Raw genomic sequence first — 15,262 nt, 5'->3', positions numbered from 1 at the left:
TAAGTGCCGTCATTGTCAGCTAATGAGTTAAATGAATGTACGGAGAAGGGTTAAGACCTCTGAGAATGTGAGTAACCAATCATTTATCTTGGCAGGTTCATCCGCATAACGGAACCAATGCAAACCAAAAAGAGGAAGTCCGCAGTTTTAGATTCTTCTGGTAAAGGCCGTTCAGAAACCAACTGTACACCAAAGGTCACAGTACAGTATGTCAAAGTAAAAGCCATGTATTTTTGTTTTTAAAATTGTACTTGTTGTTCCTCAAAGCATTAGTGTAGCTTTAGTGATTTCTGACAAATTCATATTTTTCGAGCAATGAAGAGACTGTTGGTTTGGATCTTTTTTTTTTTTTTTTGTACGATAATTTGAAAATATTTCTACAGCGCTCATCTTTACTAGTGGGTAAGCAAAATGCTGCTGCTTCAAAATACAACCAAAACTGGAGGGCTGAAAATGCCCCTTTTTTAGGCTTAAAATAAAGCTCGTGAAAAGGTAATGAATAAAACATTATGCTGAGGCTGTTTATTTCATCAAGGCAGAAGTGATAAAACTAAACCTGATGTATTTTACGTGTTCATAACCGTGTCGCGAACGGCACACAGACTAACAAAAAGCATGTCAGTGATAATAAAAAACTGATAATAATCTATGTATATACACACTCCATGTCAGTGTAAAAACAGTTGCTATGTACATGAAACTGCATGAAAGAAAAAGTGGAGTAGTTTCCAGGAACACACACCAGTCTTTAACCTTGTACAATTTTTGTCAATGCAAAATAATTCATTTACAGTGAGGAACAGAAGTATTTGCACTCCTTGTGATTTTGCAAGTTCACCCACTTAATACGTAGAGGTCTGAAATTTCAATCATAAATGCCTTTCCATTTGTAGAGAATCTAAAAAAACAAACCCGGAACTCACATTGTATAATTTTTCAGTAATTTATTTGTAATTTACTGGGGTTCATAAGTATTTGTACACCTGAGAATCAACAATAGTTATGACACTCATAGAGTTGTCAGTCTACCTTTAAAAAAGTCCCATCTTTACCCCATGAGTAACCACCCACCACCCATTTGAGCTCATAATTGTCACCTGTGCACCCCACAGTCAGTCATAATCCAACTGCTACCATGGGCAAGATCAGAAAGCTTACGAAAGACACCAGAGAAAAAAATTCTTCAGCTCCACAAAGCTGTAAAAGGCTATGGGACAATTGGAAAGCAGCTTGGTGAGAATAAATCAACAGTTGCAGCAATTGTTAGAAAATGGAAAAGGCTAAACATGACTGATAATCTACCTTGGACAGGGGCTCGATGTAAAATCTCTCCTCGTGGGGCTACACTCATGATGAGAAAAGTAAGGGCTCAGCCTAGGACAACACGGCAGGAACGGGTCAATGACCTGAAGAGAAGTGGATGCAGTTTCAAAGGCTACTGTCAGTAGAACAATACGGTGGTTTAAAATCATGCATTGCTCAGAAGGTTCCCCTGTTGAAGCCATTACATTGAAAGCCCTTCTGAAGTTTGCCAGGGACCATCTGAATGATGCAGAGGGGGTCATGGGAGAAAGTCATATGGTCAGATTCGAGCAAAGTAGAACTTTTTGGTGCAAACTTCGCTCATCGTGTGTGGAGGAAACAGAAGGATGAGTACAATCCCAAAAACACCATCCCCACTGTGAAATATGGGGTGGAAACCTCATGCTTTGGGGCTGCTTTTTGGCAAAGGGGACAGGACGACTGTACTGTATAAAGCAGAAGATGAATGGTGAAATGTAACGTCAGATTTTGAGCCACAACCTCCTCCCCTCAGTCAGAGACTTGAAGACAAGTCGTGGCTAGATCTTCCAACATGACAATAATCCAACGCACACAGCGAAGCTGACCAAGGAGTGGCTGCGTAAAAAGTATATCAAGGTTCTGGAGTGGCCTTGCCGGTCTCCAGACCTCAATCCAAGAGAAAATCTTTGGATGGAGCTGAAATTGTGTTTCTCAACGACAGCCCCGAAACCAGACAGATCTAGAGAAGATTTGTGTGGAGGAATGGGCCAAAATCCCTGTTTCCATATGTGAAAACCTGGTGAAGAACTACAGAAAGCGTTTGACCTCTGTAATTGCAAACAAAGGCTTCTGCACTAAATACTAGCACTGATTTTCTCAGGGGTGCAAATACTTATGAACCCCAGTAAATTACAAATTATTTTTTAAAAAAATCATACAATGTGTGTTCCGAATTTTTCTAGATTATGTCTGTAAGTGGAACTGCATCTATGATTGAAATTTCAGACCTCTACCCATTTTCTAAGTGGGTGAAATACTTCTGCTCCTCACTGTATGTAAAACTTTTTTAAAGCTAATTGCATAATATAATACCATTCACTTTACTATTCCATCCCAGAGATAATACGTTATTGTACTTTTAATACCACATCTTTTACTGAAAAAAAAAATAATCTTTTTTTAGATCTCCCTCGAAGCTTTATACATTCCCCGAAGAGTATAAACAATCAACATTATATTTTACCCATTAGGCCGAAAAATCTCATTTTGAGTGGCACTTTGTCTAATAGTCGTCACAGGCCTTCATTTTCACGACAAGGACGGGAACTTGAGTTCGGCAATGTCAACATCGGGTGAGCTGTTTCCGCTGCGGTCGCTGTACGTGTCCCTGCAACGTGGGAAGATCGACATTATCACAGTCACACTAATGGAGATAAGTGGGCATTTAAGGTGGTTACCGTGGAGACAGGCGGCAGCCCTTGGCCAGGTAGCTCTGGAGTTTGCCGGCGGAAGCCAACAAGAGGCCAAAATAGGGTGGTGAAGGTTTGATGGGCCTGGAGGTGAATTCGGGATGATACTGCACTCCGATAAAGTAGCAATGTTCTGAAAAGAACAAAGAGCAACGTTATTAAAACATCTAGTCAAATCAAGTATTTTTTCCAATTATTTTTAAAATCACAAAATTTCATCATGCATCTCGTCAGTATAAGCAGTTTACTGTCACAAAGGGCCTTTATTTTTCCAAAATCATTTCAGGTTTACAACTTATCTAATAGACTTGATTTTCCATCTCCTTACCTCCACAATTAAATTTCCGCTACCTGTAGCCAGCTCACTTGAGCTCCAATGAGTTGTAAACTTAGATATTAAAGTGAGCACAAGCATTCAGTGCAGTCATTGTTTAATGCATAGTTGTACAGTAACAAGATCCACCTGAGCAACAAAACATACCAGGCGCATGTTCCAGTATTTTGTCAGCACATAAAAAACAGTAATTGCACTATCTAATAAAAAACTGTAAGAACAGAACAAAAAAAGTTGAGCAAGGAATGTCAAAGTCAGTATCTCAAATATTGGTATAAACACAAATATGAACATGCTCTAAATCCAAAACAAAACAAAAACAATGTATGAGGCAGCCTAATAAAACAAGTGACTAAAACTTTAATGTATCCCAGTGGGATGCAATAAAAAATATGACCAATAAAGAGCATAGCAAAAGCACAATAAAAGAGAAGAAATAATTGCAAAAGCAAACACTATGTGCACGCAATATATTTTAGATAAAGCAATAACCACATAATGAATAGTAGCCACCCTGTGCCTAACTTTAGTGTTTGAACTGGAGGCGTATGAGTGAATCTTTTAACAAGTCTCAGCGTGAGCCAAGGACAAAGCCATTAAGTGTTGTGGCACAAGCATTTAGCACAGTGAAAAACTGCTTTTTGTATTGGTGGCCTTGAGGGAAGTCTGCACTCTCACAACCTCATCTGATAACAAGGCGACCAATCACAACAAAGCTGGAGAGTGCTTTGGCAAGGGGTGAAAAACAAATTCAGTAGATTGGGCACATATAAGTTGGTATTAATCTTTCGTAGACATCAGCTAATATGGCCTTTGCTGTCTCTAATCAGGAGAGGGAAAAAAATACTCACTTACATAATTTGTATGTGTATCATAGAAATTGGTTCTTTCAAGTATAAAGACGATGCAGTACAACACAGTGGAGCGACGGGAGCTTCTGCACCTAACTCATGGTTACCTTACGGTTTACTACAAACAGTGCTCAAAAGTACGTGTACTATATGGACAAAATTTACCAAAACACACAATGCACCATCAGGTTTCTACTTCATAGAACAGTAGTGACTTGACTCAAATATTAGAAGGCACTGTGCACTGGAAATGGGGCGAGTCATAGTCCAATCTTGATTGATAAAACAATTATGAAGGGTGTGCCTTACAGTGATTGTGATTAACTCACCCTCTAATTGAATGATCTCCATCCGCTCCCCCTCGACGTCCTGGCCAACGAACTGGAGTCCTTTCTCTTCAAAGTGGTGCTTAAGCTCAGGGTTCACCTGGAGTGAGGGGAGATAAAATCATCTTTTAGAAGAGGAAGTTTAAAGGTTTGCCGTTCGATACACCCACAGATTGGATCTGGACCGAGAGATTAAAAAAGGTCTGATCAAAAAAGGCCACTGCATCTGAACATCTATTTATCTTTGAGTGCAAGTGTCTCACCTCGAATCTGTGCCTGTGCCGCTCGTCAACATGGTCCACGTCTCCGTAGAGTTTTCCTGCAAGGGTGATGAAACTAATTAATTAAACTCAAGTTCTAATTAAGTAGCTCTAAATAAATTCCACAGTAGTCCTAAATGTGCACGTACTCAACACACTGGTTTGGGATTTGAAAATAGTTCGCCGCTGGCCAAGCCTCATTGTGCCTCCCATCTGGCCCGGGTTGTGCTCAGGCATATCGATCACCTGCAGAGAACAGACAATTGCATTAAACAGAATCTTTGTACTGTACATTAAAACTTTGGTTTAGCTATGGGTGTTGTGAAATTGCTTATTCATAAATTAGGGATGTTCTAATCCGATCACGTGATCGGAAATCAGGCCGATAGCGCCATTTTTTAGAGGATCAGAATCTGGTGAAAAGGATCTGGTTTTTAATTAAAGAAATAGGCTTTTCTGCTTTAGCGACACAGCCTCTCACCCTCCCTCCTGCCAAGCAGTGCGACCAAACCGTCGTGTGCAACCGAGTTTGTTACTTAAATTTAACAATAATTGACAGGTTTGTAGCTTTGATCTTGCTTGAGAAACCCCCCCCCCCCGATGAACTCGTCTAAGTATGCTTGAGCAGGATACTGAACCCCACGTTGCTCCTGGTGTTGCCATCTACCAGTAGGTAGATGAGGAGACAGTGTAAAGTGCTTTTAGGGCCTTAAAAAAGGTAGAAAGGCACTATACAAGTGTAACACCATTTACCATTTACCTTTCAAGGGCTAAAAAGTAACAAAATAATCCAGAAATACAACGGCATTGCCAAAGGATACAAAAATATATACATATCATACGCCACAAAACTCACAGCAAAAACGAGCAAGTACGGTAAAAAGTATGATAAAATAGATATATAAGATATGATAAAAGTTCATGTTTGGAACATTGGTTCAAATAAAACAATCTTTTTTTTTCTCGGTATCGGATCTGGGGACTGGACTGTCTTGGCAGATTCTTAAAATCAGGGGACCCAGACTCGAGTGTGAAAATATGCGATCGGGACATCCTTAATATAAATTAATTTAAATTGCTAAAAATAACAAATTTTATAATAAAATAGTTTGGCTTGCCTTGTGTTTAGGAACTTCAAATTACCATCATACATATACTTGGGGGGGGGGGGGGGGGGGGGCGACATGTTTAGACCTCTCTAAAAGGGTTTGTTTATTTATTTATTTATTTTGGAAAGAATTCCAAAATGAGCAACAAACCTCCTGTATGGCGTTATATTTCTGCTACTATTCCGTGCGAGCAATAATGGATTTTGAGCACTGAAAATATAATTGAGCGAGTGGTTAGATTTTGAGGGAGCAATAATAGATTTTGAGCAAAGAAAATAATATCAAGAAAAAAAAAGAAAAAAAAAAATCTCTGTGCCACTCAATTCCCCCAATCCCGCTTTCGCTCAATCTCTCAACCCCTGCGCTTGCTGGTTTGTTTTCTCTGCGCGCTCACTTGAGCACACGTGTAGCAAAGGTGCCACATAGCCTACCAATCAGCGAGCTGGCGGAAGAACAACGGTTGGGTATTTCTGAAAAAGTCATCCTTTTCCTGTCCAACTCAGCCAATCAGTGTACTGCTGTCATCTCTCTGATTGGTCAGCTTCGTGGCACATTTGGAACGTGTGTGCTCAAGTGTGCGTGCAGAAAAGACAAACCGGGGAGCGTAGGGGTTGAGAGATTGAGCGAGAGCAGGGAATTGATCAGATGAAACCACAATTATGGAGCCCAGAGTAGATTATTTTTGCTCAAGATTATTTGATGTGCTCAAAATTTATGCTTTCTCGCTCACAATAGTGGCAGCAATATAAAGCTATACTCCTGGTGGTCAGATCCAATTACCCTTTTGTAGGGTTCTCATTTAACTAAGTGGCTGCCATTGACGGCGCAAGACGACATCCACTCCATTTTGACTGGGAGAGGCTGGGAGCAGTCAATGGCACTAAAACATGAGCATTCACATCTAGTCCTTCTGGTTTAAATGAATGGGACGTCTATCAATGTCAGTGACAGGCTATAAGTTAAAAATATTCTCTTTATTAAATGTGCCTTTTTCAGTTTTTGCCACATTAAAAATGTAATGTAAAATAAATGTTAATATTCTCTCCTTTTCTCATGAAAAATTACCGGTACTTCTTTTTGAGGCTAAGTTTTTTAAATGACCAATAACTTGCATCAAGAATGAAAAATACAATCTTTCGGACCATTTCAAAGCCACAACAATTTAGAAAACAAAAATGTGACCAGATTACAAATAGCTATTGGTGTCACCATTATTTTACATAGGCAAAGTTTATAGCACTAAATGGCACAAAGACAACCTACCACTGGGTACTTAGAATCCGGGTTGAATTCTGTTGAGTTGGCATCTGAGAAAAGCAAACCAAAATGAGTCAAATTTCCTGTCAACATGATGCCAAGTTAAAGGAATCAAATGTCAATGTTTCACAATTGCTCACCTTCCCAACCAAGAACATTGCGGGCGAACTCGCACACAGCCAGCTGCATGCCCAAACACACACCTACAAAGCAACAAGACACATGGCATTTTTGCTGTAGTTGTGCAATGCAATGCAATAAGACCCCCACCGCACCCAGTAATTCAGCATTTTTAGTGCTCTAAAAATCACAACACAAATATACGATTAGACACTTCGTTTACTATACTGACACAAATTAAGAATGGACAATCAAAAGACAATAACACTGTGATGATTGAAAGTCAAAGGAACTTTATCAATTCATTTGCTGCCATTGACGGCACTATTTGGCATATCCGTTTGAGATGGGAGGCCAGCCCCTCCCATTGCAAGTGGATTGGATGTACGTACTTTGCTGTCAATGGCAGCCAATAATTATAATAAATGAAATAAATAATGTAAAAAAAATTGGTGTAAGAAATCCTATAGTGGTAATTTGGGTTTGGATTAAGTATACGCACCTTAATATATATATATATGTATTTTTAAAAAAATCTTTAAATGGCTAAAGTTAGAGCTTAAAGCGCTGTCACAGCCACACCAAAGTGCGATTCACAGATAGAACATGTTTAAAACTGAATATAACAATTCAACTTAAGACAACGATAAGTCAAATGTGTACTAATTTTGAATTTCATTAACTTGTGCAACCGTGTTCGCTGGTGAGGATTTCTTACCCAGGAAGGGTTTATTCTGTTTTCTTGCCCAGTTTATGGCCAGCATCTTGCCTTCTGTTCCTCTCACACCAAAACCACCAGGAACCAATACGCCGCTGTGGTGAAAATTTCAGTTATCATCATAGTGTAACAGAGTATAAACACTACTAATGACTATTATAACATACTAGTACATACTGTATAAAAGCCATTACTATGCTAGTGAGATGGCCCTTTGCTGCCATCAGGTGGATATTAGTAGTAACTCACTTTGAGCTGCAGAGTTTTTGCCAGGCCTCATGATATTTTACTGGCTCTTCCTGCAAAGTGGCCGGTTCTAGGTCGGCCGAGTCTATGTACTAGAAAAAAGGCAGACATCGCATTTAAACAACCGGTCATCAAACATCATGACAGGCTGTTACGAGATATTTTCATACCTTGACCTCGAGCTTGTGACTGATGGCAAGTGCCGAGTGCTCCAGGGCTTTAATGACGGACGTGTAGGAGTCTGACAGCTTTGTGTACTTCCCCACTAGGGCGATGGAAACGTGCTCCAGCAGTCGGTCAGATCTAAAATGTGAATAAAGGGAAAAAGGATTAATGTACCCGTGGAGTCTAATCAGCATTCCAGTAGTTAATAACGATATTGTGACTTAAGTTTAACACAAAAAATGGAGCCTGCCTATCAGCCATCTCCTTCCACTTAAAGAGCATCTTTCTGGGCCTCATCTCAACAGGCAGGTTCAGTCTCTGGCAGAAGTAGCTGACAACACCCTGTTCTTCCAGCAGTAAAGGCACTCTGTAGACTGAAGACACATCATGCACACAGATTACCTGCAAGAGACATTTTGAAACTAATTAATTACCTGGTGATTCATGTTTATTTAACAGCTGGCAACAAAGTCTTGTTTTTCACCTGTGTTGGCTCCACATGACAAAACATAGATATTTTCTCTTTCACTGCTGTTTCCAAGGGTGTCGTACAGCGGCACATTATCTGAAGCACAAATCTGGCGTCAATGTGTATTCAGTACAACTATTTAAGTTGATTTTGTGGTTGTATCATGCCTCACCAAGTCAGGAGATAAGCCGAGACCTCTCAGCTCCCGCACGCTGTTTTGTGTGGGCTTAGTTTTCTGCTCTCCTGTAGTGTTCGGCTGGGGAAAAAAAACAAAAAACATACAGACATAAGAATAATTTAATTCAGGATTCATACTCATTTTCCAAAGTCAGAGCAAACACTCCATACATACAGCTGCATGAAATACTTTTGCAAATATATTCACAATCAAACTAATTAGTTTACTTTTTGAGATTAAACATAATTTTGGGGAAACGTATCATGAAAAAAAAAGTAATAATAATAGCACTTGCAGAAAGCGTTTTTCGAAAGGTTTGAAGCGAGGGGATCCCACCTGTGGTACAAGGCTGACGTGAATATTGCAGAAGTTGTCCCTCTTCACTTTGAATTGAAACTGTCTGAAGGCCTCGATAAAGGGCATGCTCTCGATGTCTCCCACCGTTCCCCCCAGCTGTGGACATAACACAATGGAGTGCAGGAACATGTGAGCCTCACATAACTGCACCAAAATCATAATGACTGGACACTGGTGTTGTATGGTTCAAAGAAATACCGGCACGTTTGCAGGCATGGTGATGCAAACTAGAGCAGGGCGGTAAACTGAAAATTTACAGTTACCAATATTTTTAACGATGACGACGTAATTTTGACCATGTCGCTAAATTCGGTAATTTAATAAAACAAGACAATATAGTATTTTCGTCCCGCTTTGACTGTGTTGTTCGGCTATGTTAATTTCCCTTTAAGAAAGCAGTCAGTGTGCTTACGAATGGAGACACATGGTTATCAGGAAGCCAAACAAACAGAAGCCCGGCAGGCTAACGTTAGCGGCTAATGCTAAAAGCAAACGTGATGGAGTGTGGCTTAAGGGAGGTTCGCCAAACTTCCACCCGACATTAAGTAAACTCTTGGCGGCATCCAGACGGTCTTTCACCCGCTGTCCTCCATTGTTCTCACGATTTCTGGAGAGGGTGCTTTCAGTGCTTTCTACTGGTAGCCAGGCCACAGGCACAAGTGAACGCGATGGAGTCGGACAGCGGCTCTAACCTTGTCTAAACGGCTGAACTGAGTGGATTTGGCACGGACTGTATCTAGCAATTAGTATGTCACGTTATTTTGCATCTCTGTGCGTGATTTCTCTGATAGCTTTTGTTTAGCTTTTGATTTTTTTTTTTCCTCAATAGTGTTATTTATTTCCTGACCTTTTTCAGTGAAAAACTCAGAGAGGTTTATTTCGTTATTATCTATTTCATTAATAGTGTTATTATCATTTATTATTATTATATTATATTATTACTTTTATTTTATTTACTTTTGTTCTGTGACGAATCCAGAAAGGGTTATTTAATTGTGGCTTTCTGATAAACAATACATTTTTACATTTAGGCACTCCTGCAATTGTCACACTTTTTCTGTTACAAACTGAACTCATCAGAGAAGGGAAAAGTTATGTGACCCTCACAGGAAAAAGTTTGGGGACCCCTGCCCTAATCCATTCCAAGCTCCCCAAATTTACACATAAATATTTTACAATGCATAAAAATGCATCAAAACATGTACCAAATACATGTTAGAATTTAGGGCTGCAGCTATCGAATATTTTTGTCGTCGATTGTCTATCAACAAGTTAGTTCGAATAATCAAATCATCGGATTAGGAACATTTAATGCGTTGCTGAATACATTTTAGGAGATGTAAAACAAAGGCCTGCTAAGATTGCACTTTTAAAAGATCATTAACCGCGAATACTATATAAAATTCCTGAGTGTTTCTTTAAACTATGCAGAATAGCACCTTCATTTAAAAATAAATTAAAATACCTGACCTTAGCCTCCAACGGCATAAAAAAATAAATGATCTAAGTACAACAAAAGAACAATTGGCTAACTTGCATAGCAAAGTCCGCTAGCTTAAATGCTATAAATTGCCAATTTTTGTTTTTTTACATTGCTCCTAATTAATCGTTCTAACATATATCCGCACACACACACAAAAAAAAAAAAAACGTCTCAGTATAGACCCTACTCACATGACGTCACAACCACGCCTCCGCGCCATATTGTCCGTCAACTCGTCGGGTTTAAGCATTACCGCTACGTAAATTCCTCCTATTATGGCGTGTTTTTCTGCTCGTTAACATTAATAATCAAAATGGTGAAGGCGTGTGTGACGGTTGCTTGCAGTAACAGAGAAGATTGACGGAGAGACTTGAAATTCTACCGTATTCCGAGAGACCCGGAGAAGAGAGCGAGATGGACTGCTGCAATTTGACGAGAAAACTGGGCACCAAACAATCACCACAGATTATGTAATAGTCATTTTATATCTGGTAAGATGCATTTAATATATATTTAGAGGGGTTTGGGCTGACAACAACATTAAGATCATTGCGAGGCTAGTCGCCAACAACATACAGTTTCAAATTCAAGATGCTTATTTCTTCCACCATCATTATATTTTGAATAATATTTAACTGGTACCAAGTGAAAGAAGCTGGCCTCGTCTACGGATCATCAGTTAAACAGGTGCGTCCAAACATTTGCAAAGGGGGCCAGATTTGGTGTGGTAAAAATGTGGGGGGCTACCTTGGCTGATTTACATAGAACAATATATTTAAACAAATTTTAGCAAGCCCTTCTGTGTGTCACATTTGCTTTATTATTTTTTTTTAATTCATAATTTCAACAATCTCGTCTTTGTGGTGTTCTCTTTTGACACTCGGGCTCTTGCGAAATACTGCTGCTGTGAAATTAAACTAGCTTCAAGTTGCTATAATTTCTCGCTGCATATCTTCCCTGTAATGTTGTCGTACATGTCAGCGTGTCTTGTTCGGTAATATCATTATCGCGTCACATCGAACTCTTTGAAAACAGCAACTGTCTCTTTGCAAATGAGGCAGACACAGTTGTTGCGTGTTTTATTGAAGAAATAGTCCAATATCCACCGATCCTTGAAGCGTCGGCCATCGCAGTCAAATTTTTTTTTTTATACATTGTCGCCATTTTAGGAAATTGGAAGTAAATGGTCACACGGGGTAATGTTGCTTAGAGTGCTGCTCTTAAAGTTTTTCAAACTTTCGTGAGAATACGCTGGTTTTGTGTGGACAAGATAGTTTTAGATATCAGGGTAGCAAATGTCAGGCTGAGAGGGCGAAGACAGCGGGTCGAAAAATATCGATTTAGGCATCAAATATGGATCAAGCGAATGGATAGACTGAAGCTTTTCCACATAACGCCTTTTATGCAACGCATCCAATGAGTTTACAGCATCTGAAAGCACCGGGGCTTCTATGAATTGCACTATAAATTGCACGACAAATTGAAACCATTGAGAATACGGATAAACAATGACGGACAATATGGCGGCCGGATACAGCGACAGGTCATTCTGTGACGTTGGTGAGTAGGGTCTATACCTATAAAATAAATTACGAATGCATAAAAAAAAAAAAAAAAAATTATCGCAAACAAAAACTTCCCTTATGTTGGTCTTAAAACTGAGCAGCTGGATTCAGCCATGTTAAATTAGTTATGTCATATTTGCTGATGCCACTACAAGATAGTGTATCCACCCAAATCCATAAAACTAAACGCAAACACTTCAAACCCAGCAATTAAAACACCACTCTAAATGAATACTTGAAGCAGCAAAATTTGATTCTAAGCTTTTTTTTCTAATTGAATTACTCAAGTTAATCGATTAATCGTTGCATCACTATTACAATGATATTATTACAAAATAAACCAAATCTGAGTTGTGCATAATGTAAAAAAAAAAAAAAAAAAAAAAAGAATAAAAAATAATAGTTAATACACTCATGTAAAGATATCGGAACACGAGGGGCAAATGAAGAGGACGATGGGATACACACATACAATAACAGGAGAGGTTCCTCTTATCTAAAAGCCAACCAAACTGACCTCAATAACACAAACTTGAGGCTCCACGCCATCACCATCTACTGAGACCTTGGCTTGATTCATCACCCACTCCTGGATGGCATCTGTGATGTGGGGAACGACTAGAAGGGGAAACAAGAATCACAAAAACTCAACTCATTCATACATTATCTATCCCGCCTGTCCTCACGAGGATCATGGGGGGGTGCTGAAGCCTATCCCAGATGACAATGGGAAGGAGGCGGTGTACACCCTGAACTGGTTGCAGGCCAATCAGGGCACAAAGTGATGATAATCAGACTCACTTTCCTACTTACTCAATTTTACCTATATTAAAAGCACTTTTACAACAGCTGCATTCTCGCAACAACTACAGTTGAAAGAGGAGGTTCAAGTCGAGCAATTTCTAAGCTTGACTGCTACAGCATCGTTATTGTGAAAAAAAAATTAAAGCCTAATTTCATACACTTACTATTTTTTTTCAAACTAAACTCTTCATTGATTTGTCATTCAAATTCGAAAGACATTGATTTTCAGTTTAAATAGACTTTAATGTGCAATAAGGACTCATCAAAGGAAATAATACACCAAAAAAGCTTAATACCTATAGTCTCTATCTTACCTTGCACCGTCTTGCCCAAGTAGTCTCCTCTCCTTTCCTTGTTAATGACTGACTGGTAAATCTTCCCTGTGGTAAGGTTGTTGTCCTTTGTCAGACGGATGTCCAGGAAACGCTCATAGTTACCCAAATCCAGATCCACCTCTCCGCCGTCATCTAACACAAAAACCTCCCCTATAAACACATTTGGTATTAATTAGTATCATCAGCGATGTACTGCCACTTTGGCAAATATTCATACAAAAAAATTATTTTAAAACTGACGCAAAAGGTAGCCAATACGTCCAGATTACTCACCATGTTCATAAGGTGAAAAAGTGCCAGCATCAATATTGATGTATGGATCTATTTTAATGGCTGTGACATGAAGGCCGCAAGATTTGAGGAGAGTGCCCACACTGCTGGCGATAATGCCCTTGCCGATACCCGAAATCACACCTCCAGTGACCAGAATGTACTTCATAGTGGCATAGGAGATCTGATAAGAAAGGAGAAGGTGGCATGAAAATTCAACATCAACATTTTTACTTGTAAGGATGCTAAAGTTACAGTGCATGTTTATTTTCAAGCATAGCTTGGTTGAGGTGTTACATACTGAGGCATATGCGTTTATCTACTGATAAAAGACTTTGATTTCAAGGGAACAATTGTGCTTTCACCCCAGGTTTAAAGGAGCTGACAACTTGAGCATACCTCGGATGCTCAGGTGGATTGTTCCACAGGTGAGGTGCATAATAACTGAATAATGCCTTGCCTGATTGGTTCTTGTTGTTGGAATGCACAACAAACCAGTTCCAGACGACCTCAGGGGTCTGGATTCTATGCAATTTTGGGACAATATTGAACCATGATATTTAGCATGATTACATCCCTAGTTACATTCTAAATAATCAATAAAAATGCCTGTTGAATGTTGAGATGTACATAATCACTCACTCTTCAAGCATTAATTTAAGTCATAAATACAATATTTATGAATAATGTATACAAAGGAAGGTGACTGTGCTTGTAGGAAAATGAAATAGAATTACTCTGCATTTTATGACACCAGACTGACAGTGACCAGAAAACCTTTTGTTTGTGGGCTTCTCTGGTCTTTTCCATGCTTTTCATTAGTCACCATGCCTTCAAATGCATGACATTTGCAGGCACTATTCACTTTTATCGATCATGTAATTGATATTATGTTGTTTAATGTTATGTTAGCCCTAGTCGTGACACGTGACAGTAAAATTGGATCCAAGTTCAACGCAGTTCATTTTCTACGGTGACGAGATACTCTAAAAAATACTTGGTAAATCGCATGTCATTGGTCATAATAAAATCGGGGATTAGGGAGGTAACTGAGCGTGTCGTCTTTTACCGGGTGACCATGTATTCTTCTGCAGAGTTGCAAACTCTCATTCTCATCATTGATAAGAAGAAATGTACGAAACCGGTCGTCAAATCGTTGTACGCTTTAGTTTTAACCCACGGATGAATCAAGTGAAATGGCGGGAGTTTGGCCTAGCTTAGCGATTGTTCCACAATTTGAAGTGGCACCGGGCAACCTGCGCATGTGCACTACTGAGTTTATAACTTAAAATGAACACATTATATTTTAGGTCGTGTGGTGTTCTAACACTGATACAAACACAGGTCACCTTAGCTTGCTACTGGGAAGTACTCGCAATGAACAACTGACAAGATTTCGAGCGTCAATAACAGTGCAAATAAAGGACTTACCAAGAGATTTTTTTTTTGAGAATTGGTGAAGTGTAACCGACCCTTTGTTTTTTCAAACTGTTGTTTATATCCGCTTGTGTGTTAACATCAATGTATCAACACGTGCAAAGCAGGCTGACTTTTTCAGCCTGACTTCTTTTACAGTCTTTTTGGATGATTAAAAAGACTCTTGGTACAATGCTGCCCCTCACAGGTTGGTATCGAACTGCAGGACCCAAAAGTAATTTCAAC

At 39.3% G+C, this 15,262-nt stretch overlaps 1 protein-coding gene across 2 annotated transcripts; it reads right to left on the bottom strand.

The window, feature by feature from the left end:
- Positions 1-52: 52 nt before the first annotated feature.
- Positions 53-15,175, bottom strand: ctps1b (CTP synthase 1b). Of its 2 annotated transcripts, XM_057834161.1 has the most exons (18): positions 15,032-15,175; positions 13,604-13,784; positions 13,310-13,480; positions 12,709-12,809; positions 9,123-9,239; positions 8,781-8,864; positions 8,624-8,704; positions 8,390-8,541; positions 8,145-8,277; positions 7,978-8,066; positions 7,729-7,823; positions 7,031-7,093; positions 6,897-6,940; positions 4,674-4,770; positions 4,528-4,583; positions 4,268-4,364; positions 2,742-2,886; positions 54-2,671 (listed from the first exon to the last, which is right to left on the bottom strand). In XM_057834161.1, the coding sequence occupies exons 2-18, from the start codon at positions 13,767-13,769 to the stop codon at positions 2,593-2,595; spliced, it is 1,770 nt and encodes a 589-aa protein (XP_057690144.1). In that variant the 5' UTR covers positions 13,770-13,784; positions 15,032-15,175; the 3' UTR covers positions 54-2,592. The 2 variants fall into 2 exon arrangements, with proteins under 2 accessions (XP_057690145.1, XP_057690144.1); XM_057834162.1 differs by lacking the exon at positions 15,032-15,175 and having other exon boundaries at positions 53-2,671; positions 13,604-13,779.
- Between the last annotated feature and the right edge of the window lie 87 nt (positions 15,176-15,262).

The sequence above is a fragment of the Corythoichthys intestinalis genome, chromosome 4 (assembly GCF_030265065.1).
Source record: "Corythoichthys intestinalis isolate RoL2023-P3 chromosome 4, ASM3026506v1, whole genome shotgun sequence".
Taxonomy (NCBI): Eukaryota; Metazoa; Chordata; class Actinopteri; order Syngnathiformes; family Syngnathidae; genus Corythoichthys; species Corythoichthys intestinalis.
This window is presented reverse-complemented; position numbering and strand designations above follow the sequence as displayed.